The following is a 26,870-nucleotide window of genomic DNA, read 5'->3' as shown; positions in this document are numbered from 1 at the left end:
AAAAACAAAGTCAAATGCACGTCATGTCATTATTTCTCTGATGGCATGGTCTTCTTGGGCAACGAAGGATGAACACACACACACACACACACATGTTGTAGACTGTCAAGAGTGAAGTAATTATATATACAGGCTTCACGAAAGAAGAAAATTAAGGATGATTCTAAGGTTTTAAACCTTGAAGCCTAGAAGAATATAAGTACCTGTAATGGCAAGTAAAATAGGATCATTTGCAGTTTTTGTTTTAGTGTAATCAAGAAGTGTAATGCCTCTATTTGAGTACAATTTAGGTAAATCTTTCCCACCTATTGTTGGGCCTGGGAAGAAGTGTAAGAATGTCCATGCCTTTTGTTAATGAAGCACTGGTTCTCAAGGCATGTGCTGCCCTCTGGCTCTAAAAGGTGTATAAAAACTTTCAGGGTGAGGTTTTATTTTGGGACTTAGTTTTTATAAGAGTGTATATTTGACCAGATGAGGACTCTGCGTAGCCATTAAGGAGCCACTGGTTTTGAAAACCCAGATGTCTTGCTTCCTTCTCTGGTAACCATGGTCAGTCAACATGTCTGTTGAATTATGGTGATGCAGAGGAAGCCATGTCTGTAGAATACTTTGGGGCTTACTGACTGGAAGTGTTTGTTTAGCCAGATAAGGATTCTGGGAAGCTGTTAAGGGCACCCCCCCCCCCCCCCGACCCTGGCTTTGAGAACACAGATGTCATGCTTCCCTCTCTGCTGACTATGGTCACACAGTTGGATCTGTCTGTTGAATTCAGGCAGAGGAAGTTATGTGTGTTGACTTTTAATTTTTCTGTATTTTCTTTGAAATTCAAGGTGCTGACTTCTTGAGCTAGGTGAATGATACATGTGCTTGGTTGAAAGAATGATACATGTGCTTGATTAAAGTGATTTTAACCCTTCAAAAGTTGCCTTTCCTTTTATGAATGCAGTTCTAAGAATCTGTGATAGTAGTCCCCCTATATTGGGGTGCTTACTGATATAGTACCATCAAAAAAAAGTATGGAAATTTATACAGGGGAGGGTTTTGTGAAAATACAATCCCGAAGTTCCTAGAGTCATCTATTTTTGTTTTCTACTTTTTATTTTTTCCTCTTACCTATGGAAAGAAGCATTAGGATTTAGAGTTTTCCTATTTGAATTGATTCAAATTATTCAGAGAATCTGAACCTTTGAGAAGGCCTCCCATGACATCTGGCCCAATTCATACTCAAAAAGAATAACTACTCTAAGGTACTCAGTAAGTTCTCCAGTAAGTTTGCCTAAAGATAGGAAACCCATCAGCACCTAAGAAGTCTTTATTCAAATTAGAGAATTGTTTCTCCCTGATATTACTTCCGTATATAAAAGGAGAAAATTGATACTGAAAGAATTTTACTGTAACGCAAACCAATTGAAAAGCCCTGACTGTGACAACTTGGAAGTGTCATGATTCTATTACTACACTTCCTCCACCAATACAGATTATAACCGCTCCATATTTTAGGAGATGCTTTTCTGATTCTGCTTTGTTGTCAGACTGGAGTCATCACAGACATCAGAACTAGTACACAACTATAAGCTGCCCTGTGCAAATAGATTACAGAATTCTTATTACTTTAGAAATTATTCTTAGATATATTGATCCCTGCTAAAAGCAGGGATATGATATATCTAGAGCCATTCATTCTTTAACAGAGTACTAGTAGGAGCTCTTTGAGTTTTTAATTGAATTGGACAACAATTTACAGAACTAATGTTGCAAGTCAAGCTTCATACTTTCAGTTTTATTTAACATTTTGACTTTTTCGTAATACAATTCATATTAATCTTGAACTAATTGATGCGAGGTATGGGATGTCTAATTATCTGCTACCACATACTAATAAGTTCAAACTCAAAGTACACCTTTCAAGGAAACAAGGATTTATTAAATGCCAGTTTTATACAAGGGATTATGCTGGGGACTAGAGATATGAAGGAGAAATGTTACATTGATGTTTAATGAATACATTTCAGAATTAACCTAAATTGATAGATTTATTGCAGAGGAAACATTTAATATATAAACATTTTAACCTAGTGTTATAGTATTATTTAAATGAAAAAAATAGAAAAAAACATTAGAAACTATTCAAGCAACATCTCTGATTTTGCAAAATTAGCTTGTTAAAATCAAACCTTTGCTTATTAATTTATGAATGGAGGAGACTGGGAAAATGAATAAATCAACATGAGCATTGATTCAATAGTTAGAAGTTATGATGCCTTTTATTTTTACATACCAACTTAGTAGCAACAATAATTCCAAAATAGATTATCATGTTTAAATCAAATGATTTTTTAAATGTCCAGAAGAATGAGAAAATAGAAAGCTATTGAACTTTGTTGTCAGAGGAGCAGGGTTTTAAGATCACAACTCTGACGATTTGTCTGAAATATGACAATTTATGTAACCCCTTTAAGTTTCAACTTTCTCATTTGTAAAGTTCAGATAATAGCCAACAGGCATTTACTGAGTAATTAAAATAATAGCTATAATTAATATGGTGCCTACTCTGTGTGAGGACTGTGCTAAATGCTTTACAGATATCACCTCTCTTGATCTGCGCAATATTGTTGGGAGTTAGACGATACTGTAATTCTCATTTCATTGGTGATGAAATTGAGACAAAACAGAGATTAAGTGACTATTCCAAAGTCACACAGATACTAATTAGGCTGAATTAATATATGCAAGTACTTAACATAATCAAGGCATTGTGCTGAGTGATGACCAGACATAGAAAGGAAAAGACAGTACCTGCCCTCAAACAGCTCATATTATAATAGGGAGACAACATGAAAGCAAATGATTGCTTGCAAGATATTATAGTAGTAACTATGAGAGTTAAAGATCTTTTGCCATTCATTAAGGGGCTTCCCCATTAAGGGAAGCTTGATTAGGAGAGGCCCACACCTTTTGCTAATTTTCTAGTGAGGCTCTGATTCTCAATGATTTTGACGCCCTCTGGCTTTGAAAACCCAAATGTTGATGCTTCTTTCCCTGGTAACTATGTATGTATGGTCAGACAGTTGGATCCGTCTTATCTGTGATGTGTGTATTGTTTATGGTCAGACAACTGGAAGCCTTGTCTGTTGGTCGATCTTTGTTTCTCTGTTTGCATTTTCCCTGAAGTTCAGAGTGCTGACTTTTCCCCCTGAGCTAAGTGAATAATATATGTGCTTGACCACAGTGATTGTTGAACCCTCAAAAGTTGTTTTCCTTTTAGGAAGGCAGATCTAAGAACCTGTACATCATGCCCTCTTGTGTATGTCAAGGTCCTTGCTTTTACAAATATTCACAGAATAGATGGAAGGTAGCCTCAGAGGGATAGGTTCTAGTAAGCAGGCAGTAACTAGGTAACTTCCTACAAAAGGTAGGCTTTGAAATGAATATTGAAGGAATAGAGAGAAGCAAAAGGATGGAGGTGAGAGGAATTCTCTGATTCAAGGAATACAGTGCATGCCTACATAGTTCTGTCATAGAGTGTATGGAGGGGAAATGGAAACATAGGAAGGGGCAAAGTTATAAAGAACTTTAAATGCCAGAGGATTATCATATGAGACCATATATAAAAACTGCTTTATAATTGTAAAATTCAATATAAATATGAGCTGTTTATATTATGTAAAATAATTTAATTAATAGGACCAACAAATAAAATATTATGTATAACTTAAAGAAGTTAACATTACTTTGGCAAAGACTCTGTGATAACCAAAAAGGCTCAAACTAACTGATATTAGATGCTGTCCAGAGAAATATACTATTTCTTGAGTTTTAAACTTTTGTGGCTTAATAAAATAGTTTAGAAATATTTGTTTATGTAATTAATAATTTTTTAAAAATAATAGTTTTAACATAAAGTTCTGGGATTTGGAAAGGGAAACACTCCTGTCAGGGCAAAAAAGCATAAAGCTCTTGCTGAATATTTTGCCTAGTAACTAGTTAGTGAGTATATAGGCATGCCCTTCAAATGCTTTCAATTCAAGTCAACCTTGAGCAAGCATCTACTATTTGCCAAGCCTTGTGCTAGGTACTATGTATAAAAAAGATTAAGACAAAGATCTTTTACCTGCTTAATGTTGTGTTCTATCCATATTTCTCTGTCAGAACTGTCTGTTGTCAGGGGCTAGACTAATTTCCTGAGCTCTAATTAAGCCTTTAAATCATTATAGATTTGGTAAAATTGGTGTAAGGTGAATTGATCTACATTATACTATGATCTAGAATTTTTTTTTATAAAGCAAATACAGCATATTTTTAATTTTAATTCTTAAGCATTTATTTAGGTAGTACATAGATTTATAAAAATTATTATTCATGTTATGTTGGTTTTGCCATTCAAAACTATTAAACCCTTTCTGTGGATAGACCAGTTTCTGTAAAATATTCCAGTTTATGACATCTGGTCAATCATGGTCTAGATGTATGTGCCTGAAAATATATCACCCAGTAATTTTCAATTTACTAATTTATTTCATAAATTATTTGTGTAGGACTGGAGAATTGTTTTTTAATATGTAATGGCATTCCTTGAAGATATTCATCTGTGGAGTGAACAAAATTCCATGTGAGACTTTATGCAAACTACTATAGGGAATCACTTTGGACAAATGCATTTTTTAGTTTTCTTTTTGACATATGAAACTATGGTCACTTAAGTAGTACATGCAAGACATTTAATGCTGAAAACTATTAATTACTTTTCAAAAAATAATCATGTGACTAAATCGCAAGTAAAAAAATATATATTTCTTAAGAGTACTAGTATGAATATTCTACTTTGTGGGCCCCCAGGCAATTTTTGTTACTTTTTCAATTCCTTTTCATAGTTCATGCTACTGCTGTCTTTTGATTGACTTTCTTTTTTATTTGCACAGCCATTGGCTATCTAACCAAATGTACACTTGTCTAATATTTTGTTATAAAGACAGATTTCTGTTTCTGATTTCAGTTACTCACATAGAAATTGAGGAAAATATAATTCACATTTGAGAAATAGTTAAGTTCTATATTAATAAATATTTTATAGTATTTGAATTGATGATACTAAACAAAATATAATTTAGCAATGGAGAGGGATATTGGAACTTTGATTTGATTAGTACATGAAATTCCCAGTTGAGGAAACTCATTCCTAATTTAGGATGACACCTTCAGTGAAACATAGACTTAAGGCATCTCCTAATCTAAGTGAATTACCCAGGGTTACGCAGTCAAAGTCAAGATTTGGACCCAGGTCTTCCAGGATCCGGCACAAAATACAGTTGTAATATTTCCTAGACATAGTAACCTTCTTTATTGTTGGTATGATGAATAAAGGTATAATGAGTGAATGGTGTAATTAAGTAATTAAATTAATAATTGCATCCAATATATACCATCTTTATGGGGCAAAAGTTATATCTGTGATACAGGTTGTAGAGAAATATAATAACATCCAGGACTAATAAGAAAAGGAAAAACAATGGTATTCAATCCTGGATTTAGAATCAGAGGCCCTAGTTAGATTGGCATCTTTGTGACCTGGACAAGTCAATTAGCATTGTCGAACTTCAGTTTTCTATGAGTGTGACATGGAGATTGGACTAGATATTATCCTCCAAATTTAAGTCTATGAGTTTATGAGCTACAATGTTGCTTCCATAGGAGTTGGTACCAACATTCCTCTTTAAAATGTTCTGCTAATGAGTCATGCATTTAGGCTAACAGATTCTGTCAAAATGTACATTCTCAGAAAACTAAGCCAAGAGATCATTTGCACACTCAAGGGAGAATAAATTTAGTGACATGATCAAGTCTAGATTAAGGCTTAGTGAAAATCAGCATGCTTTCATTGAATGATAATATTGATTAGGATAAGAAGGAAGGAAGAAGAGATTTGGTAAGGAAGGGCTAGAGAACAGTGGAGGCTATTGTTAGATGCAGTATATTAGGAGAGAAAGAGGATTTGTGGTGTCAGAGGACTAAATTTGAATTTTAGTTCTAAGACATAGTATGTAGTTCTAGGATATTGTACATGGGACTAGGACAAAGCTCAGATGAGTAATTTTATCTTTGTGGTCCTCTGTTTTCACTTAAAGGAAAGACTGAATGTATGCTATCTCATTGAATTAACTGAATGATTCTTAACCACGTTCGTTCGTGGCCCTCTCAAAATGTTTTTAAATATATAAACTGAAATACATAGGAATATAGAAGAAACCAGTTACATTGTAATAGTTATCAAAATAGTTTTAAAAACAAGTTTATGGAACCAGCTTTAGAAAACCTGAATTCGATGCTCTCTAAGGAACATAACTACTTAAAATCCTGTGAATTACATACAGGTTCCTGAGGGTCAAGTGAAAGAGGAAAGGGTAGAAAATAATTCAGAACCAGAAGAGGATAAAAAGGCAAATCATATATAACTCATGCAATTTTGCCTATAGTCAGTGGCAGCTGGAATGCCACTTAGCATCTTGATTGAATTGAAATAGTACCGTAGGCAGAGGATCTAAGTTTTCATCTTTATTCTGTTCCTTTCTTACTGTATTTCTTTGGACAAGTCAGTGCCAATATCTGGACTTCTGTGCACAGAATGACTGTCTGAGGGTGAATTACAAAAGAACTATAAGATCTCTTATCTCTCTAAATTTTAGGATGCTGACAATATTCTATTAGTACATAATATGCATCATATAGAAAGAAGTGAATAAGCTTTTTGCAAACTTCAGATATCTTTTTGTTATGGATATGAAACAATTATTGATAGATATTTTAAGCTTTTAGGGATTATTTTTCCCAAATATGATTATTTGAGAAGAAATACAGAGTTTCACAACATGTGAGAAAAGGATATTTTCCTCACTAATGATTTGGGGGAGGAAAAATAATACATTTTAGTTTTTCTCCAAGATAATTGCTTTTATAGTAATATGCTTAACACAGTTTATGTCTAGATAAAACATAATTAATAGTCACTATACAAAGCTTTAATAACATTGGTCATGAATAGTATTGGTACGGGTGGTTTTTACATTTTATCTTTTCAGTGTTTCTACTTATTCCCCCCTCTCTTTATCTTTTTTTCTACAAATATCAGTACTTCAGCTACCCAGAAAGATTGCTATGTAGGCAAATGTCTGAACTCTTCCAGGTAGTTGGACAGCTGTTTAAGTCATAACTTAATAAAACATCATTAGAGCACTATTTTTAAAAAAATGAAAAAAAATTGAAAATTTAAGATAGTTTTCTAAGTTTCACAAAGTTGTTTTGAGTGGAATCATAGAATGCTAAACTAGTATGTTTTGGGGGGTCATTTAGTATGTTAACAAAATTAATATTTGTAATCTGTGACTTTTCCAAGTTTGTATATATTGTGAGGCAACTATTTTCTGTAGTTTATGCCAATGACATGGAAAGTTACTTGAAATGATGGGAAGTGATGAGCTAGGAAAAACATGTAATGTAGTATAAGCAAACCCTACCTACATATTTTATGCAAGCAGACATCATGTAAAGGCCATAATTAGCCTATATTAGAATAAACAAAAAGTAGTTGAGTTATAGAAAAAATGGACAATCACAGAATCATAGGGATAAAATTAGAGGGGATGTCAAAGGTCATCTAATCAAACCACCTTCATGCTACAAATAAGGAAATTAAGGGAAGATGGGACTTAAGGGAACATGTTCAAGATCACAAAGGCAGTAAGTGGTAGAGTCATCTTTTAAAAACATATCATTTGAAACCAAAATCAAAAGTTTTTCACATCACACGATTTTATCTTCATTTCATAGAGCAGTCCTTTATCAACTTTATGACAACTGCTTTCTCCTTCTTTTTCTTCTTCTTCTTCTTCTTCTTCTCCTTCTTCTTCTTTTTCTTCTTCTCCTCCTCCTCCTCCTCCTCCTCCTCCTCCTCCTTCTTCTTCTTCTTCTTCTTCTTCTTCTTCTTCTTCTTCTTCTTCTTCTTCTTCTTCTTCTTCTTCTTCTTCTTCTTCTTCTTCTTCTTCTTCTCATACCCAGTTCTTTAATCATACATGATATTCCATGGTCCTTTTGGCTTTACCCATCTTTTGTGAACCTCTTCTACACATATTCCAGCTTATTTCCTCACTGATACCAAGACTGAACACACTAATTCACATTTGGTCTTATCAGGGCAAGTAAGAGTATGACTATGCCCTCATTCCTCCAGGACATCATGATCCTCACTGTACTCTAAGATTACATGTATGTGTATGTGTGTTTGTGTAATCATTTTACATTGTTGACTTATATTGAGTTCTTAATTCACTGAAACTCTCACACACAGTTCAAGGAAATTATGTCCTAATTATACCGTGCCTTTCTTGTATTTGTGAGATTATGTTATTAAATTCATTAATGATTTATTTTAAGACCCTTTTCTTTTTAAATTTTGAGTTCCAAAATCTCTCCCTTCCCCATACATTCTTTCCTTCTCCCTGAGAAGGAAAGCAATATGACCTTAATTATACATGTGAAATAATGTAAAATATATTTCCACATTAGTCATGTTGCAAAAGCAGCAAAAAGTAAAATGAGAAAAGTGCACTTCATTGTCTTGTTCAGATTTCATTGTATTGATCAAAGTAGCCAAGTCGTTCACAGTTGATCATCATTGCAATTTTGTTGTTACTGTGTACAATGACCTCCCAGTTATTCTCCCTTCACTTTGCATCAGTTCATATAGTTCTTAACGTGTTTTACTATTCTTGTTTTTGTGAAACCATAACTCTCATTATCCTATACCATAATAGAATTCCATCACCATTATATGCCACGAATTAGCCAGTCATTCCACAATTGATGAGCATGACTTCCCAATTCTTTCTTACAGCAAACAAAGCAGAAATAAATATTTTTGAATACATAAGTACCTTTCCTTTTCTTTTGATCCCTTTGGGATACAGACATAATAGTGGCAGTGCTGGGTCAAAGCATATGCACAGTTTTATAGCACTTCAGTCATAGTTTCACATTGTTATCCATAATGGTTGGACCAGTTTACTCTTCTATCAATAGTTCACTAGTGTACCTATTTTCTCTCATCCTCTGTACAGTTGCAATTAAGAAATTGCAAATTAAGAAATTATGGTTGTGAAGTTGTACATCAGAATGGTTTTAATCTGCATTTCTGTACTTGAGTGATATAGAGAATTTTATATGGTTACAGATATCTTTGATTTATTTTGTTACATATAATTTTTATTGCATTTAATATTTCTGCCTTTCTGCATTTAATTGTGAGATTTTTATGCCTTAATACATTTGTTTAGTGTCATAAGCTGCTGAGAAAATGATATATTCCTTTCTATCTCTATTCAATTTACTCCAGAGGTCTATCATATCTAATTTTTCTAAAATTCTACTTACCTTCTTAACTTCTTATTTATTTTTATTAAATATATCTTATTCGGAGAGGGGGAGGTTGCAGTCCTCACTATTGTACTTTTGCTCTCTATTTCTTCCTATACCTCACTTAATTTCTCCTCTAAAAATTTGAACACTATACCACTTGATGCCTATATGTTTGGTATTCATATTATTTCATTAATCTATGGTACCTTTTAGCAAGGTTTAGTTTTCTTCCCTATCTCTTTTAATTAGGTCTATTTTTTGCATTTGCTTTGTCAGGATTGCTACCCTTGTTTTGTTTTTTGTTAATTTCAACTGAAACATAATATATTCTGCTCCAGCCTTTTACCATTATTCTGTGTGTCTCTGTGCCTCAAATATGTTTCTTGTAAACAACATATTGTAGGATTTTGATTTTTAATCCATTCTGCTGTCCACTTATGTTTTGTGGGAGAATTCATTTCATTCACATTCACAGTTATGATTATTGTGTATTTCCCTCCATCATATTTTATACTTCTCTCTTTCCAGTCACCCTGTTCCTCCTCACCAGTGTTTCTGACCAATGCCTCCCTCAATCTGCCTTCCCTTCTATCAGCTCCCCTTTCCCCCTGTTATTTTACCTTTCCCTCATGCTTCCCTATTACATAAGATAAATTTATATAACTAATTGAGTGTGTATATTATTCCCTTTTAGAGTCAAATCCAGTGAGTATAAAGTTCAAACATTTCTCACCACATCCCTTCTTTCCCTCTACTGTAATAGATCTTTTGTGCCTCTTTATGTAATATAATTTACCCTATTCTACCTCTCACTTTCCTCTTCTCAAAGTGCAATTTTAACACCTTAATTTTTTTAACCATTACATCAAATGCAACTTATATCTATACTCTCTGTCTATGTATGTAACTTCTAATTGCCTTAATAAAGGCACAGTTTTCAAGAGGGACAAGTATCTTCTTCCTGCTTAGGGATGTAAACAAATTAATCATATTAAATAACATTTTTTTTTCTTTTCTGTTTACCTTTTATGCTTCTTTTGAGTCATGTATTTGAAGATCAAATTTTCCATTCAGTTCTGGTCTTTTCATCATGAAAGTTTCAAAGTCTCCTATTTCATTCAATGTCTATCATTTTCTCTGAAAGATTATGCTCAATTTTTCTGGGTAGTTGATTCTTGGTTATAGTCCAAGCTATTTTGTCTTCCAGAATATCATATTCCAAACCCTGTGATCCTTTAATGCAGAAACTGCTAAGTCCTGTGTAATTCTGACTGTGACTCCTTGATATTTGAATTGTTTCTTTCTGTCTGCTTGCAGCATTTCCTCCTTGACCTGATAATTATGGAATTTGGCTAGAATATTTATTGGAGTTCTAATTTTGGCATCTTTTTCAGGAAGTGATTGGTAGCTTTTTTCAATGTCTATTTTGCCTTCTTTTTTTAAGATATCAGTTATCAGGGCAGTGTTCCTTGATAATTTAATTTTTAATTAATTTATTTTGAAGTTAAGTACTAAAGCAACTAAAATACAAAATAAAAAAAATTGCCATGTGCACAGCAGAGTATCAGAGAGGATTCAAAATATACAAAAATTAGTCTCTATTTCTAGAAAGCTATATAATTAATACATTGTGTTCAGAACTGTCCATCTTTGCTTCCTTGAAAGTTTTCTTTTGTTTCCTACTCTGTACTTTTTACTGTGCTCTTTTTCCCCTTTCCTCCTTCAAGAAGACTACAATTCTAAAGCTGAACTGTTTACATTCCTACATGGAAAGAAAATATTTATAACTCTTGAATCTTTTCTCAGTATTTGGGTAGGTGGAGGGATTGTACATGCACACACACATACACATATATAGACAGAGAGTACAGGTTATGTTGAATCAGAAGAGATGATATTCACACACAAAAAATAAAAATTAAGGGGTGAGGGAGGAGAAAGGGAGAAATGGAATGGGGCAGGCTATAACTCATAAAAGAGAGAAGAAAAATCTTGTTCAATGGAGGAGAAAAAGAAGAAGGGGAGAGGTGAAAAGTGAAGCTACTCTCTGTACATATGGCTGAAGGAGGAACTCACATGCTCACTAAATTTGACATGAAAATCTGTCTTACATTACAGGAAAGTAGGAGAGGAAGTGACAAGTAAGGTGAGGGGAATGATAGAAGGGAGGGCAAATGGGAGAAGGGAGTAACTAGAAATAAACACTTTGGGGAAAGGACAAGACCAAATGAGAGAATAAAAAAATAAAAAATAATAAGGGAGGATAGAGTAGGATAGAGGGAAATATAGTTAGCATTACACAACATAATTATTATGGAAGTCTTTGCAAAATGACACATATTTAGGCTGTATTGAATTGCTTGCCTTCTCAGTGGGGGTGGGTAGGGAGGGAGGGAGAGAAGTTGGAATTAAAAGTATTAAAAATGAATGTTGAGAATTTTTATTGCATATAACTGAGAAATAAGAAATACAGGGAATGGGGTATAGAAATTTATCTTGCCCAAAAGAAAAGAAAGAAGATGGGGATAAGGGAATGGTGGGGTGTGATGGAAGGGAGGGTACATTGAGGGAAGGAGTAATCAGAATGCAAGGTATTAGGAAGTGGGGGGAGGGGAGTGAGGGGAAGAAAAATTGGACATGTTACAAAGTGATGTAAAAGCAATTAATATTAAAACAATTGACTGAATTAATTACTGAGAATAAATCAAAGACATCTTTAGTTTGGGGAAAAGAATATTAGTCTAAATTTCTTAGAGGCAAGTAACCTCAGGTAAAATTTGGCATTGATGAAAATGTTAAAGTTTTAATGGTAAATTTGATTTTATGATTACTGTTTAATCAGGAACTAGGACATGTAGAAAGGCATGTAAACCACATAAAACTTGCCTCAAAAGATGTTCCTCAGCCAAAGTGAAATTATAGTCATATTTGAAATCTGGTTATTGGAACTTGCTATCTTAAGATGCTATGCGACTGTTAAGTGACTGTTCTTCTGAGTCTAACTCCAAGTATGGATAGCAAGAAAGGTGATTTGAGCCTCCAATCCATGATGCCAGTAAGCCTGTGAGATGCTGGTATGAACTGAAAAAGGTGATCTCATGGGAAGGGTGGGAGAGTGGCTGTTCAGCATGGGCTGAGGTGGGATTCTCCTGACTCAATTTCCCCACTGACACCTGGCAGACTTTAAGCCTGAATGAATGCAAGTTGACAATCTACTCCTACCTGGAACTGACATGAAGTTGGGGGGATATTGGTTCCCTTCAATGTCCCTACTCTTAGTGGCAATTTCCTATAGTCAAAAAGTTTGTCAGCTTAATACCAGATCTATTAAATTATAGATTATTGGCGGGGGAACATCCGAGGCTGTCTAAAATTAAGCTATTAGGCATAGGACTTTAGACCAACAACATTAAGTTAGGGTCCTTTAATTCTTAGTAATACTGTGGAGACAATTAGGTCAAGAGCTTGTGAAGTTAGCAGCATAAATATTATTTATGTCTCAGTTGGTTAATGTTTAAAAAAAATTCTTTTGTGTTCTATTTTGTAAATGCTTTAAAAAGAAGTATCACCTGACCAAAAGTTGGAATTGTTTTATGTGATATGAACTGTGTTAAAAATGAAAAATTAAATTAAAGACTAAAATTACATGTGTGTATGCATGCATGTGTATATATGTATACTCTACACACACTTGTTTACACATATATTTACATACATAGATACATACATGCAAAAACATACATACATGCGTTGGTGCATGTACACATACATATATTTAGATGCCAATAATCATGCTAATTTATGGACATATATATTCATATACATCTAAGTTGGACTGTAGTACACTTTTTTGTTCCCTGTTTCTGAGAAGGGGGATAACATCTTCCTTCATAAGTTCAAGTATTTCCATATTTTTCCAAGTCCACCAGCACATCATTTCTGATAACACAACAGTGTTCCAACATTATACGGTAAAGTTGTTTAATAGTCTAAAAACACTGATTAATATGAATGACATATAGTGTAGTTTCCCTATTTTTCTCTTTTGATTAAGCCAGTTTTAGTTCTAACTTTATTTGAGACCATGATTACTACTCCTGCTTTTTTTCCTTATAAATTCTACTCTAGATCTGTGTTTTATATTCGTGTGAATTTCTTATTTTCTTTCCTTCCTGACTCCTTTATTTTACTTCTACCTTCTACCTTGCCCTACGTGCTCACTTACCTAGGTGCTCATGTGCTACCTTACCTAGGTGCTCAACCTACCACCCCCCGTAGGATCCAAAATTCCCCTGCCCATGAGTAGTCATGGTCCTCTCACCCCAAAGAGTGGGCAAGTTTGATACCAAAGAAAGAGACTAATGCTGTTGGATAGATATCCAGAAATACCAGCTCTTATTGTGGTTAATGTGACCTTGTTATGGCTTTCACCAATAGGGACCCTACATTCTCCCTCCAAAGATCCCACCTTATCCTCTCTCACCCCCCACACTTACCCTTTGCCCTCTTGTTTCTGTCCAAATTTAGTAGACTTTTATAGTTTCCCAATTATATGTATTATTTGTTTTTTATCTCAATCCCATTAATTCTCTAGACATTCTTCTATATCTCCCCTTATCCTATTCTCCCACTCTCATATTTATTTGTAAATTTGAAGTCTTTTATTCCCTTCTAAAAATATATGTTGTTCTCTCTTTAACACAGATGTGATGGAATATTTTTATTCTGTAATAAATGAAGTGGGTTTGCATCAGAAAAACCTGGGAAGATTTATATGAACAGATAGGGTGCAAAAGTGAGAACAACCAGGGTGATAATATACAATAATAAGAAATTATTAAGATAATCAAATTTAAAAATAATAATTTAGTAACTGTGCAAAACCCTGACTAATCAATTACAAAGACTCAAAATGGCACATGCTATCCATTTCTAGGTAGAGAATTGATGGACTCAGAGGGTAGATTGAAATACATACATTCATATACATATATACAAGGCTTTCCTTTTTCATTATTTTGAAAATATGGATAATTCACAATTTTTTGTATGACTATACATATTTCTAATGAGTTTTTCTTTTCTTTCTCAGTTTATGGAAGAGAGGCAGTGGTAGAGAAGGAATTTGCAACTAAAAAAAGGAATTAAAAGCAAATCTCTGTGCTTTAAAAAAATAGATAGCTCATGTCTATAGCATTTTCTTCATCTATCAACAAGTCTAATCACTTTGATAAAAGACTTTTTGATAAAACACTAAGTCTTCTGATTGGTGCTGCTTCTCAATGTTTACTAATCATTTCAATTATTACTACTATTACTGATAATACAATAAATCATACTGATAATACAATAAAATTCACTTTAACGTTCTCTTTGCCCTAACATAAATATTAATCCCTAATTCTAATGAACTTACAAGATAGTTCTGGAGAAAAGTATTCCTTTTAAAGTACATCAATAGTTACATGTAATAGATAATATAGGCTCCAACAGTTAAGGAGAATAAGAAATCAATTAATGTTGGAGTAATCTTGAAAGACAATATTGGAAGTGGGATTAAAGGAAAGATAGATCTTATATATGACTAAGTGACTTTCCACTTTATGGTTTATAAAATTATTTTCCTTTAAACAAACTTGTCAGGTAAGAAATGAAGGTGTTATTTTCATTATAACAATAATAAAATTGAAACCCAGAGAGACTTGCCCAGGGCCATATGTCCAAGTAAATATTCAAGCCCAAGCACCACACTCATTATTGTATGCAATTGCTTTAATCTAGTTCTGTCCAAACTAAACAAAACAATCTTCCATTTACAGCCAATTTTCAGCTCACGTACAGTCTCTGTGTGTATGTATACATACATACATAAATATAAATATATATATGTATATATATATTACTGTCTAGTAAGAAAGCAATGTGGTATAATAGAACATGGGCTGGATCTGATATCCTTCTCAGCACCTGAAATAAAAAGTACAAAATAATTATTATAGCATAGACATATAAATGGTAGACTGTCAGAAATACATTAGATTGAGATTTGACAATGTTACAGTAGAATTTGCTTATAATATATTAAGAAGTAATCAACATGATACAATGGAAGAATGTCAGTTCTGGAATTAGAGGATGTATCTTCAGATGCTTACTCAGCTCCACCCTCTCTATATGACCTTGGCAAGCAATTTCTCCTCTCTGAGTCTTACTTTGCTTATCTGTTCAATGAAAAGGTTGGACTAGATGGTGTTTAATGTCCCTTCCAATTATAAGGTTCTATGATAATTATGTTTGCACTAGGAAGCAACATTGACCAAATCAGTATTATGTGCCTTAGTATACATCTGTTGGAAATATATTAAGAAAATATATTACTCCCAAAATATTGGCAGTGATATTGTACACTCTTCTTCGATGATATAAATCAAATCTAAATTACCTATAGCCCAGAAATATCTAGAACAGTTGTCTTAACCAAAGTCATCACCACCCTACCTAACTCTCTGTGAAGCCTAAAGATTATAAAAGAGTGCACTGCCCCCCCCCCCCAATTTAGACTGATCACTTTCTTCAAAGTGAGATGCATGATCTTAGGTATATAGAAGACAGGAACAGTCTAGATGATATAACTTCAGAGGGTAGCTTAACTATTTTTATTTTATGTACTAGGAACATTGAAGATTTTATATTTAAGTATAGGCACAAACATACTTTCCTGAGTACATCAATGCAAAAATATCATCAATTTGGACTCCATTTAGATTTTGAGATTATATGACTAGATGCTAGGATAAAATATATTTTTGTTTTATAGTATAATGTAGTTGAGTTTATAAGCCAGAAATTGGAAAATATAAAAGAGTACAATTAGATATTTCACATGACACCATTATCAGCATTATCATATAAATTTGAGAGTTATTGTCAAGTTCATGGTGTAGGGAGGTATTTCTAAAAACTAAAAGTGAAGATTTTTGATAGGTTCACATAGTGGAAATCTGATCATTTAAACCTTGCTATAGACAAAGATTATTTGGCACCTTATTTAAAGTGAGATTTTTCTTTGGTCAGAACTATAATAAATTCTGCAATGGAAGTATGAGGAACAAGTAGTCATTGACTAGCGTAGCCAACCTATTCCAGTTTTGTTTTTTTTTTATAACAGCAACCATATCATTCACAGTACAAATGATACTAAAAATGAAAGAATCATGTCCTGTGATGAATGCATCTTCCTCATTCTGTAGATATCTTCATTTACTATGAGAAAGCAAAAAAGAGACATGCATAAAAGAGAATTAGAAATAAAATACTAAATATCATTCTTGATTTCAAAATTTCAGTCTGTTTGATAAAATTGTATATGAGTGTCAAATTTATAATTATTTTATTATATGATTTTCTTGAACTGCCCTCACAATAAGTTAATTAAATGCGAAAGTACACTTTAGGGTTTGCAAATCATTTCAATGTGTTATCACACTTAATTCTCAAAGCAACCCAGTGAGGTAGGGGCTATTATTGTTCCCATCTTATAGATGAGGAGACAAAGGCTAAGGAAGGTAAAGTGGCTTAACTACGATCAGATGGTTAGTAAGTGATTTGAACTCAGATCTCTTTGTCTCCATGTACAATCCTCTCTCAAGTTCGTTCACACACACCAGTTGTTGAAGCAAACCTTTGATTCTACACATTTATTATCAGATCTTTATAGAAACAAAATTGACAAATGAAGTTTCACATTTCTGTATGTGGCATTAGAGTAGTGGGATCTATGCCTTATCTTGGGCTTTTTTTTTTCCTTTTCAGTTGCTGTGAATGTGACTGTGACAGGGCTTCTTCCCTGTATGCTGTTGCCCATCCAAGTCTAATATGGTTAGTGCTCCCCTTGAGTATTTCACTCTTCTGTTTTACTTGCAGTATACAGTTTTCCCCACCTCATGTGCCCTATACTAGGGCATTGTATTAGATAAAAATGGCTCTTTGTAAAACAATATTGTTTCATTAAAATTAAGATGATGCCCCAAAAGTTACCCAATAAATGTTTCTGCAATAAATTATTCCAAACTATATATATATATATATATATATATATATATATATATACATATATGAAAATACTATGTGTAAGAACAGAGCCAAATATCTATATCTCTATATCAAAGCTGTCATACTGGTTGTATTATTTATTCATTCAATTACCATTTTTAAACACTATATACAAGATGCACAGCTAGGTGTTGGGGATACAAAGAAGAAAAATTAAATATTTTTTGTCCTCAATGTTTTTCCATTCAGAGAGAGAGAGAGAGAGAGAAAGAGAGAGAGAGAGTTGTTTTGAGAGAGAAGTAAAATTCTTTAAATTTTTGATATTGTTTTCTTTGGGGGAGGAAGAGAAGGGAATATATTAACAACTAGATGAATTGGAAAAAAAAGCTTCATGGAAATACAGACAGTTGAGTTGAGGCCTGAAGCAAACTGGTGATTCAAAGAAGTAGTGGAGAAAAGGGAAGACAAACTTTCTGCGTATGTGAGACAATCTGGATAAATGTGCAGAGATGGGATTTACAATGCAATGTTGGGAGAACAGCAATTCAGCCAGTTTGGTTACAAGTCAGTTGTAAAAAGTTAGAATCAGATTGTAAAGGATTTTAAAGTATAGACAGAGCAGTTTACATTTTGTCCTGGAAATAGGGAATCGCTAAATATTCTTGATCAGGGAATATAGTGTCTCATTTGTGCTTTAGAAATATCAGTTTTTTGGTTCTATGGAGAACAGATTATTGATGGGAGAGATTGGACACAGAGAGATCAATTAAAAAGCTGCTGGAATAAGTCAGGTGAGAGATGAGGAGGGGTCTGACCTAGTCTGGTGATCATGTGACTGTGAGATTTGTTGAAGAGAAATCAATAGATTTTAGCAAATGTTTGAATATGGGTTGGGGATAAAGGAAAAAGGAAAGGATTAACAAATGGCACTAGAAGTGATGTCATATCCATTCTACATTTGGCATGCTTTCCATGTAGCAAGAATCATATCATATCTGAAATTATCATATTATAGGTTTCATGTTGAATTGACTTTGCCATTCCTTCAGAAAGAACCATGCAACTGACATGCCATACTGCTTTCCTTAAATTTACATATCGTCCCTATGTGTTTGAAACAAGGCATATGTCAATATCTTGCAACCACCAAAATTGCTACTGATTCACTTATTCTAGTTAGTGGATATAATTTATACTTTTATATAGGTTTAATCTTTTTAGTCAAAAAATGAATAAAGTTGAAATCTTCTGAGATATATTTCATGGAATTCTAGAAATACCAGAACAATGTTTTAATATTCTGCTTGCTGGGTTCCTACTACATAAGGAAATTTTAAGTTATTTCAAAAATATATGCCTCTATATACAGGTGGATCATTTACAATGAGAAATAAAGAAATTGTTGAATTGTGACCAAAGTTAGAGAGTGTTTCCTCAGGTCATAGTGTAGAAATGATTTCAATTGTAAAAATCTTCAAGATAAAGTTAAGTAGATGGTTAATTAATGAATGAGTTTGCTCCTATGTATGCTCTAAAATTTGGACTGTCAGTGGGATTAATCACAAAGGTCTGAAGTGCTATAATCTTCCTATTTTTTTCCAATATGGAAAGCTGTGAGTTTTGTGACGTAATTTTGTCAATGACTTTAAAAACATGTGAATACATAAAGACTAGTAACTAAATTGTGTGTGATGGCTACTGTGGTGTCATATTCAATTAAACTTTTCCTTTTTAAGTAAAGTGCAATATTGACATGGTAAGTGGATATATAAATCCCACCTCTGACATTCTAGAATCATTAGAAAGTCACCTAATCCCTCATTTTCAAAAGGCAGTTCTCTAAAACTATAAATTGTAAATGTGATTGACTGATCTGCTTTAATAATGAAAGTTCCTCACCAGAAGCTCTCAATACTGGTGAAATGAAAGGTTTGATTTAAAAAAGAATTCTGCCAAGTACCATGCTTAACTTTGAAAATACAAAGGCAAATCTAAAACAGTTCCTGCTCTCAAGAAGCTTACACAACAACACTAAGGGATGGAGACACAATAGTGACAAAAATCTTCTCAGTCGGAATCTAAAGAAATAAAATAATAAATAGTGTGTACCAAATGAGCAATTAAAGGTAAATTGGGCATGTTATGAAAAAAAAGTTATGGACAGTAATGACCAACTTATATTATAAAGCAAAAATGATTTCTCAAACTTTCAATCCACATTTAAGAGAGAAGAGAAAATAATTGTTTCACCCCTGAAAGACTAAACAATGAGAAGATTTATTAATGGCCCAAAGAAATCCTTCAAAATTGATTTCTCATTGGATGAAAGTAGGTCATTGTTAAAATTGATATTTAATTCTACTTATAATTACTTAGGACAGAGACAAACCCACCTAAAATAAATTGTGATACATAACAAAAATTAAAATTGTCCATCTATTTTCGGAACTATCATTTGAAGATTTCCAAATTATCAAAAGGAGAAAACTAGAAAAAAACAGTCCCAAAATAAGCATGCTATGGTAGTTGCCTGTGTAAGGATAAGTCAACTTAAAAGCTGATGAGACAGACAACCAATAATATTATTTTATGAAAACATAAGCAAATCTAAGCCCTTTGGAAAATGCTATCTTTTATAAAAGTCTACATTAAAAACTAAGGAAGTCTTTTTGGTTTGGTGAATGGAGCCATCTTCTCAATCACAGAAATGCAGTTTCAAAATGTTGGTTTAATAACATGTGTGGATTTCCTAAAAGTTACTTCATTAGTATTCATGTTTATTCTGGGACCTGAGCATAATAAAACAAGCAGAAATCTTCAGCTATGATAACATGAGCAACCAAATTGTTTATTCACAATAATTCTAAAACATGCTGTTGGATTTGCTGGTATTATGGAACATAATTTGAAATGCACTGATTCTTCTCTCAAAACTTATCTCAAAAAGACCCTGAAGCTCTGCAAAACCCAAGGCTACCTTGACAACTCTCCAATCACAAGGCATGCTTTGTTTCCTCAGATTTATTGATGGCCTTTAACAGAGGATTTCAATGCTAATTCCTCCATTTTTCCTCTAATTCCTCCATTTCCATTTGATTTGGTATCAGTAAAACAGGCAAAAGAGAACTAGATATTCCTACAAAAATATTTATTGTCACAGAGCTTTTGTGGGCAAAACTCTACCCTTGGAATACAACTATAGAAACTCAAAAATGGTTAAATATAAAAAAGGAATTTAAATTATAAGAACAATAAAGTTTTACCACAGTGCTTACCAATGTATATAAAATCTTCCATTTTGTAGTTAACATCATCTTGTGAGAAAGTATATTTTTTGAGATTGATTCTGGGTTGTAGTAGTAGGTACGGAAATATCTGGTGACTCTGATTCAACAGTTTCAATGGTCAAAGAAATGATTGGATTCTTTCTATTTTAATTCTAATGAATCTGTGGGAGGTATGACAAAAAAACATGAATTCTAGATGAATCTAGAGGGGGAAAAAAGCTGCTCCTGGTAAGGCTATTGCCAGGTCACCATGGGAAGAATGCTTTTGCAGGTGAACTATCCAAGGACATCACACCAGACCCTCTGGACTCATATTCTTGTACAGAAATAGTCTTATAGGCTTAATTAATTGAGGCCTGAATGCACTTTGGTTCATATAATATGAATGCTAACTTCTAACAAATAAAAGAGCAGTATCCAGAATTGTAATGGATGAATGAATGAAATGCAATTATTAAACTTATAGATCAGGCACTCTACTAGGTCCCATAGAGTAAAAAAACAAAAAACAAAAACAAACAAACAAACAAACAAAAAAACATGGAACTCAGTCCTTGCCTTCTGGGAGCTTATATTTTCATGAGGAGAAAACTAAAGCATGTGGGCCATTATCATTAACAATGAAGTATATCTAAGTCTTTTGAAAACAATTTTTTTTTATTTTTATAAAACATTACCTTAAGAACTTAGAAGGAAGGTGATCTTGTTTATTTTGTGAATAAGATCATAATCCCTATCTTATTATTTTAGTTTTTACACTTCATGTTAAAACAGGAATTGTGTTTAGGGCCACGGAAAAGTCTTTGTCATGTCCTTTCCAGAGGGAATGGTACTTGACATATAATTACTGTTGCCTGAGGAATAAGAAGAAATAAGCTAGGTGTGGTTTACTCAGCTGTATGTCTGTGGCTAGTGAATGGTTGATGAAATGTGCTCCAGATTGCATCTGAGATGGTTGGTTGTGAAACCTGGTCTGTAGTCATGCTCAAGCCAATCAAACTTCAGCCCCAGACTTGAATTCCAAGCAAGAGAGGCCGGATTATTCCATAGGACTGAACATCAGTTCTGGGAGGTTGGCTTATAGTAAAATTCTGCCGTTGGTTCAATGTGTAACCATGAAAAAGAAACCACTTCCTCTCTCATACTGCAACTGTTGTTGCTTTGTCATTACTAGGCTTATTCTTATTATTAATATGTGAAATGAAGAGATTTGAACTAAATAATTTCCATCTTTTCTTTCAGCTTTAATGCAAGTTTTTAGCTAAATCTGAAAGATATTCAAAAATATTTAGATTCTTAACCCAGGATTCCTGTTTATTTCTCATTGAAATATATAGAGAGAACATGCAATTTTAGCGTTCTCCTGACCCCATTGGCATGGCACTTGTATCTATGTTTCGGGGCCATTATCAATATTAAAAGCTACTTATTTAAGTTCTAGGATGTAGTAATGTAATCACTATTTAAAGCATTGTCTTGGATCATTAGAAGTGCCACATGTTTCATTTAAGAGATACTTTTAGAAGTCTTTTTTCATTTACTCTACCTCGAATGCAGATATAGAACACAGTACTAAAAACTGTAGGATGGAAAGTGATGGGTGGAGTTGTGTCAAATAGTATATTGATTTCATGTAATTGATTTAAGACACGAATTATGAATCTTTCAATTGTTGATGCGGATAAGAAGTCCTCTTTCTCTCTTTCACCAAAAATTAAAAAAAGTTAAAGTGGTGTATCTATACATATACATAAATATGCATACATCCATACATTTCACTGCTCACTATGAAAGATATATAAATTAAAAATGAAAAAAAAAACAAACCATTGGACTTGGAATAAGGAAGACCTGAGTTATTCTGGGCAAGTCACTTAATCTGATTTTGCCTCAGTTTCCTCACATGAAAATGGTGTTATCCAGCTCTTGTTCAATGATCTCATTATAATTCTTTTAGCCTCCACCCTTTACCTCTTTGGCTGTCTCTATACTTTTCAAGTATGTTTCCAGCATGCCTTGGTCCAAGGGTGGGAAAAGTGTGGCCTTGAAGCCATATGGGGCTTAGTCTTACACAGGCAGAAGGAATGGTAGTTTATGGTAAATATTTGCCTTCATAGATTTTCAAGGATACAAACTATTAGCTTCAAGACAGTGCAGTGTCTCCACATAAGACCCAAGAATTGAAATGAAAAACATCAAATTTTTTAGAACATCCATAAATTATCATTTTAAGGATAGACTTTTTTTAAAAAAAATTGAAAATATGTACCGTGTTGCCAATATTAATGTTGCTGATTATGGGCAGCTAAGTGGTGCAGTGAATTGAGCACCAGAGCAGGAGTCAGGAGGACCTGAGTTCAAATCTCACCTCAGACACTTGACACTCACTAGCTGTGTGACCTTGGGCAAGTCACTTAACCCCAGTTACCTCATCCTGGGTCATCTCCAGTCATCCTGATGAATATCTGGTCACTGGATTCAGATGGCTCTGGAGGAGAATTGAGGCTGGTGACCTGCACAGCCCTCCTTCACCCAAAACAAAGTCAAGTGCAAGTCATGTCATCATTTCTCTGATGGCACGGTCTTCTTCAGCAACAAAGGACGAACACACAATTGTTGATGATTATCAGTAACCTGATCAATACTGGTCTGTCCTGTGTGATTGAACTTTATTATCTCAGAACTATTCTGGGCACCACCCATCCAAAATAATAATAATAGTTAAAAAAAAAGCTAACATTATACCTCATCTGTCTACTCCAAACCTCCCGTTTTCAACTGACCACTCCATTACAGATGATGTCAGGAATTGTACCTAACAATATTTCTTCCTTTTCTGTTTAAACCTAAGGATTTTCTTCTAAATGTGATGATCTTCATAGCACTTGAATATTGAACAAATTATCCTCACTGTACCATTGGGTATAAGTAGATTATTTAGAAGAGGTAATCTTTGCTCTTCTGATCAGGTCATCTATTTGTTTTGTTTTGAATAATGTAACTGTTATGAGAGACAGAGAGGTTTTCTCTTCAGATAAAATAATGTACCTAAAATATTGTAATCTTTAAAAATCATAACTGTTTTCAGCATGAGGAGCACCTCAAATTTGTCAGATCCATACTGGGAAACTGGAATGTGCATTTTTAACAATAAACTACCTTCTGATTTCTATCCCTTCAAGTGAGAATAAATAACTTGTTCATTCAATTCTTAAATCAAAGAGTTAAACATCAAAGCTGAGATATGTTGTTTTCAATGTAATGAACATTTTTTCCCACACTAGACTTTCCTATATTCATAATGCAAACCTCTTTACCTAAAAGGATAATAATATTTATACTCAGTAAAACATGTTTATATTAAGTCTGCCAATGTATAGCTAGAACACTGACAAAGAAAAGGGCTTTTGAAAATCCCATATTCCCCTAATTACCTTTTTTGGCATATTTTAAATTTGCTTACATTGAATTCAAGCATATGTCAGCCTATTACCTTGACTCATTAGTTTCTGTGTTTTCTTGCCTTTTCCTGCTTCCTTAGAGAGGCTCAAGTCGTAAGGGAAATGGAGTTCAGTATGCTGAACATCAGCATGGAAATTCAGAAGCATTCAGTTTTCAAATGAGACTGATCATTGACTTATTCTGTGAACTTACAAGTCAAATGATTTTTTTAATAACTCAATCTTTTCATCAATGAACAAGGATAATGATTCTAGTCTCTCTCTTTGTATTGTCACTGCTAAACAAAAAAAAAACTGTGAAAAGGAATCCTGAAGCACTTTGAAACCCACAAACTATGTTAGATGATAGTTTCTATTAATAACCTTTCCACATTTTTTTAATAATGCCCAGATCTCCTGAATTTTGATAGAAGCAGTTTTAACTGCTGCATCTTTCTTTCAGCAACCCTTTTGCAGACATTATCTCATTAGTCCTCAAAAGATGTCTGCCCAAGAGATAGGTGGGAATATTATCCCCCTTTATACAGTTGGGAAACCTAGGAGGCACAAAGACTAAAGCCATCCCTTTGTAATAATTCTAGACTTTCATTTTAAAGTGTTTTGTGGCAGGCAGATGTGAAGGGTTGTTGGATGTGAATAGAATATTAAATTTTAGGTGAAGGATTACTTTGTTAAAATGTAACCATGCATTGTTTTGAAATGATATTTCTTTTTGTTTCTGTGGAATGAGGCAGAAACTATATTACACATTAATTGCCACTGAGGTGATGAAAAATAAAATGTAGCTTCTATTAAATATTTAAATGATCATTATGAATTTGCTAGCAGATATGCTTACGCAAATGTTTGCAAAGATACATTTTTCTCACTTTTCTCACATATTATACATTGTTTTCAAGTATTAAAAGTCCAATACATAAGTAAAGATTATACAAACTAACAGACTAAGCATTGTTATCATTTTACTTTCAAATACATACCTATCTGTTCTCGAAGAAAATTCTTAATTCACGGAATATGATTTTGCCAATTTCAGGGTGGGGAGGTGTTATTTTAGATATTTTTAAAAATAATTTTACTTGATAGGATATTTAGGAAGTGAAGATGGGAAGACAATGTGTAGTCTCTTTAACATGAAAGCATGTAACTTCTCTTTTTACTCTTTACATTGATCAGTGTTTTTCATTGGTGAGGGATTATGCTCCATTATACTCAGGAGTTTGCAATGGGTTAATAATCATTAATGATTGTTTGTACTATCCCCTAATTCAAATAAAAAGACATTTCCAACTAGAGAAGGCTTTATTTCTTTTTTGTCATATGAAAGAGTCATCATATAGTAGGTGTAGCTTCTATTTACCTCACTCTATCTCTTAGGACCTCAAAATCCCCTTGGAGTCAGCAGGTATGTTAGTATCTTCATTTTGCAAATAACAATAATCTAACCCATATCCTTAACATTTGCTTTCAAGACAACCATCCCTATTCACTGTATCAACCAGCAGATTATTACCTTTTGTAAAAAGAAGAAATTGCAATATAAAATGTAACCCCATGTTTTCTGTGTTTATTATATGCATTTATAATTAGGAATCTTCTTATGTCCCTTATAGTCACCACTAATCAAAAATATTTTTTTGCAATTTCATTTCTTGTGGTCAAGACTGCCAATATCTAATTCAAAACCTCCTTTGTTCAGTGACGGCAAATCCTTGAACTTGAAGAGCCAAGCCATTTCCAAGAAAGCTGTAACTGATCCTTTTCAGGATTTCAGCAATAAAAGTATTTAACCAAGCTTTTATGCAATGGCTGGAGCCATTATTCTGTCAAAACATGAGAGTATATATTCCTATTAATGTGGTTTTCCCAAAGTCTAACGTTGCCCGGAGTTCTCATTTTGCTAGAAGAGAAATATATAAGCTTCACCATTTCCCGAAAATTAGTTTCCTTTAGAATGTTTTCTCTTTAAAGTAAAACAGGGTAATGAGTATTATGTAGCAAAGCAGTAAAACAGATTTAAAACAGAGGTGCTTATTTCCATGGCTAAGCAATGTATTGTCTGAATTTTTCAGAAAATTAAAAATGAGGACCCCTGCCCCTGCCAAAGGCAGGTAATGTGAAAAAAGGAGAATAGTGAAAAGGCTTCTACACTGCAAACGAAAAATTTTACTCTCTAGAGAATAACTCACCTTAAATTCATTCTTGTTGCTTATTCATTTCATCTTTTAATGTCATTGAGTAAAGTATGAGTTCTATCTCATGTATATAATGGTATCATCTTATCCCACAATCTCAAATTTAATTCCAGGAATTAACAAGGCATTTTTTAGTAAATTCTCATGAGTTCTACCACGTTGTGCCAGTGTTACTTTATTTTTTATTTCATATAAAATGAGAAATTGCAAAGTACCAATCTCTCCTCTCTCCTCTCTCTCTCTCTCTCTCTTTCTCTCTCTCTCTCTCTCTCTCTCTCTCTCTCTCTCTCTCTCTCTCTCTCTCTCTCTCTCATCTTATACACATAGACACAGACACACACGATATGTGCTGAATTGATCCTCAGACTTTTTGGTCTTAATGTGTAAGTGTCCCCTCCAAATTCAAATCCCTTATTTGAATTATATCTATTGATTTTTATCATATTGGAAATTAAAATATTTAGTATGTA

General features: G+C 33.4%; 1 protein-coding gene across 4 annotated transcripts in view; it reads left to right on the top strand.

Annotated features, from left to right (window-relative positions):
• Positions 1–26,870, top strand: part of EPHA5 (EPH receptor A5) — a 486,363-nt gene that overhangs the window by 404,979 nt on the left and 54,514 nt on the right. For 2 of the 4 annotated variants that reach the window (XM_072620887.1, XM_072620884.1), the window contains exon 9: positions 17,218–17,283. The exons of the other annotated variants lie outside the window; for them this stretch is intronic. In XM_072620887.1, the coding sequence (XP_072476988.1) occupies positions 17,218–17,283 (66 nt within the window). The remainder of the gene's footprint in view (positions 1–17,217; positions 17,284–26,870) is intronic. 4 annotated transcript variants of the gene reach the window in all.

Source organism: Notamacropus eugenii, chromosome 6 (assembly GCF_028372415.1).
Source record: "Notamacropus eugenii isolate mMacEug1 chromosome 6, mMacEug1.pri_v2, whole genome shotgun sequence".
Taxonomy (NCBI): Eukaryota; Metazoa; Chordata; class Mammalia; order Diprotodontia; family Macropodidae; genus Notamacropus; species Notamacropus eugenii.
The sequence above is the reverse complement of the archived record's forward strand: the minus strand, read 5'-3'. Positions and strand labels throughout refer to the sequence as shown.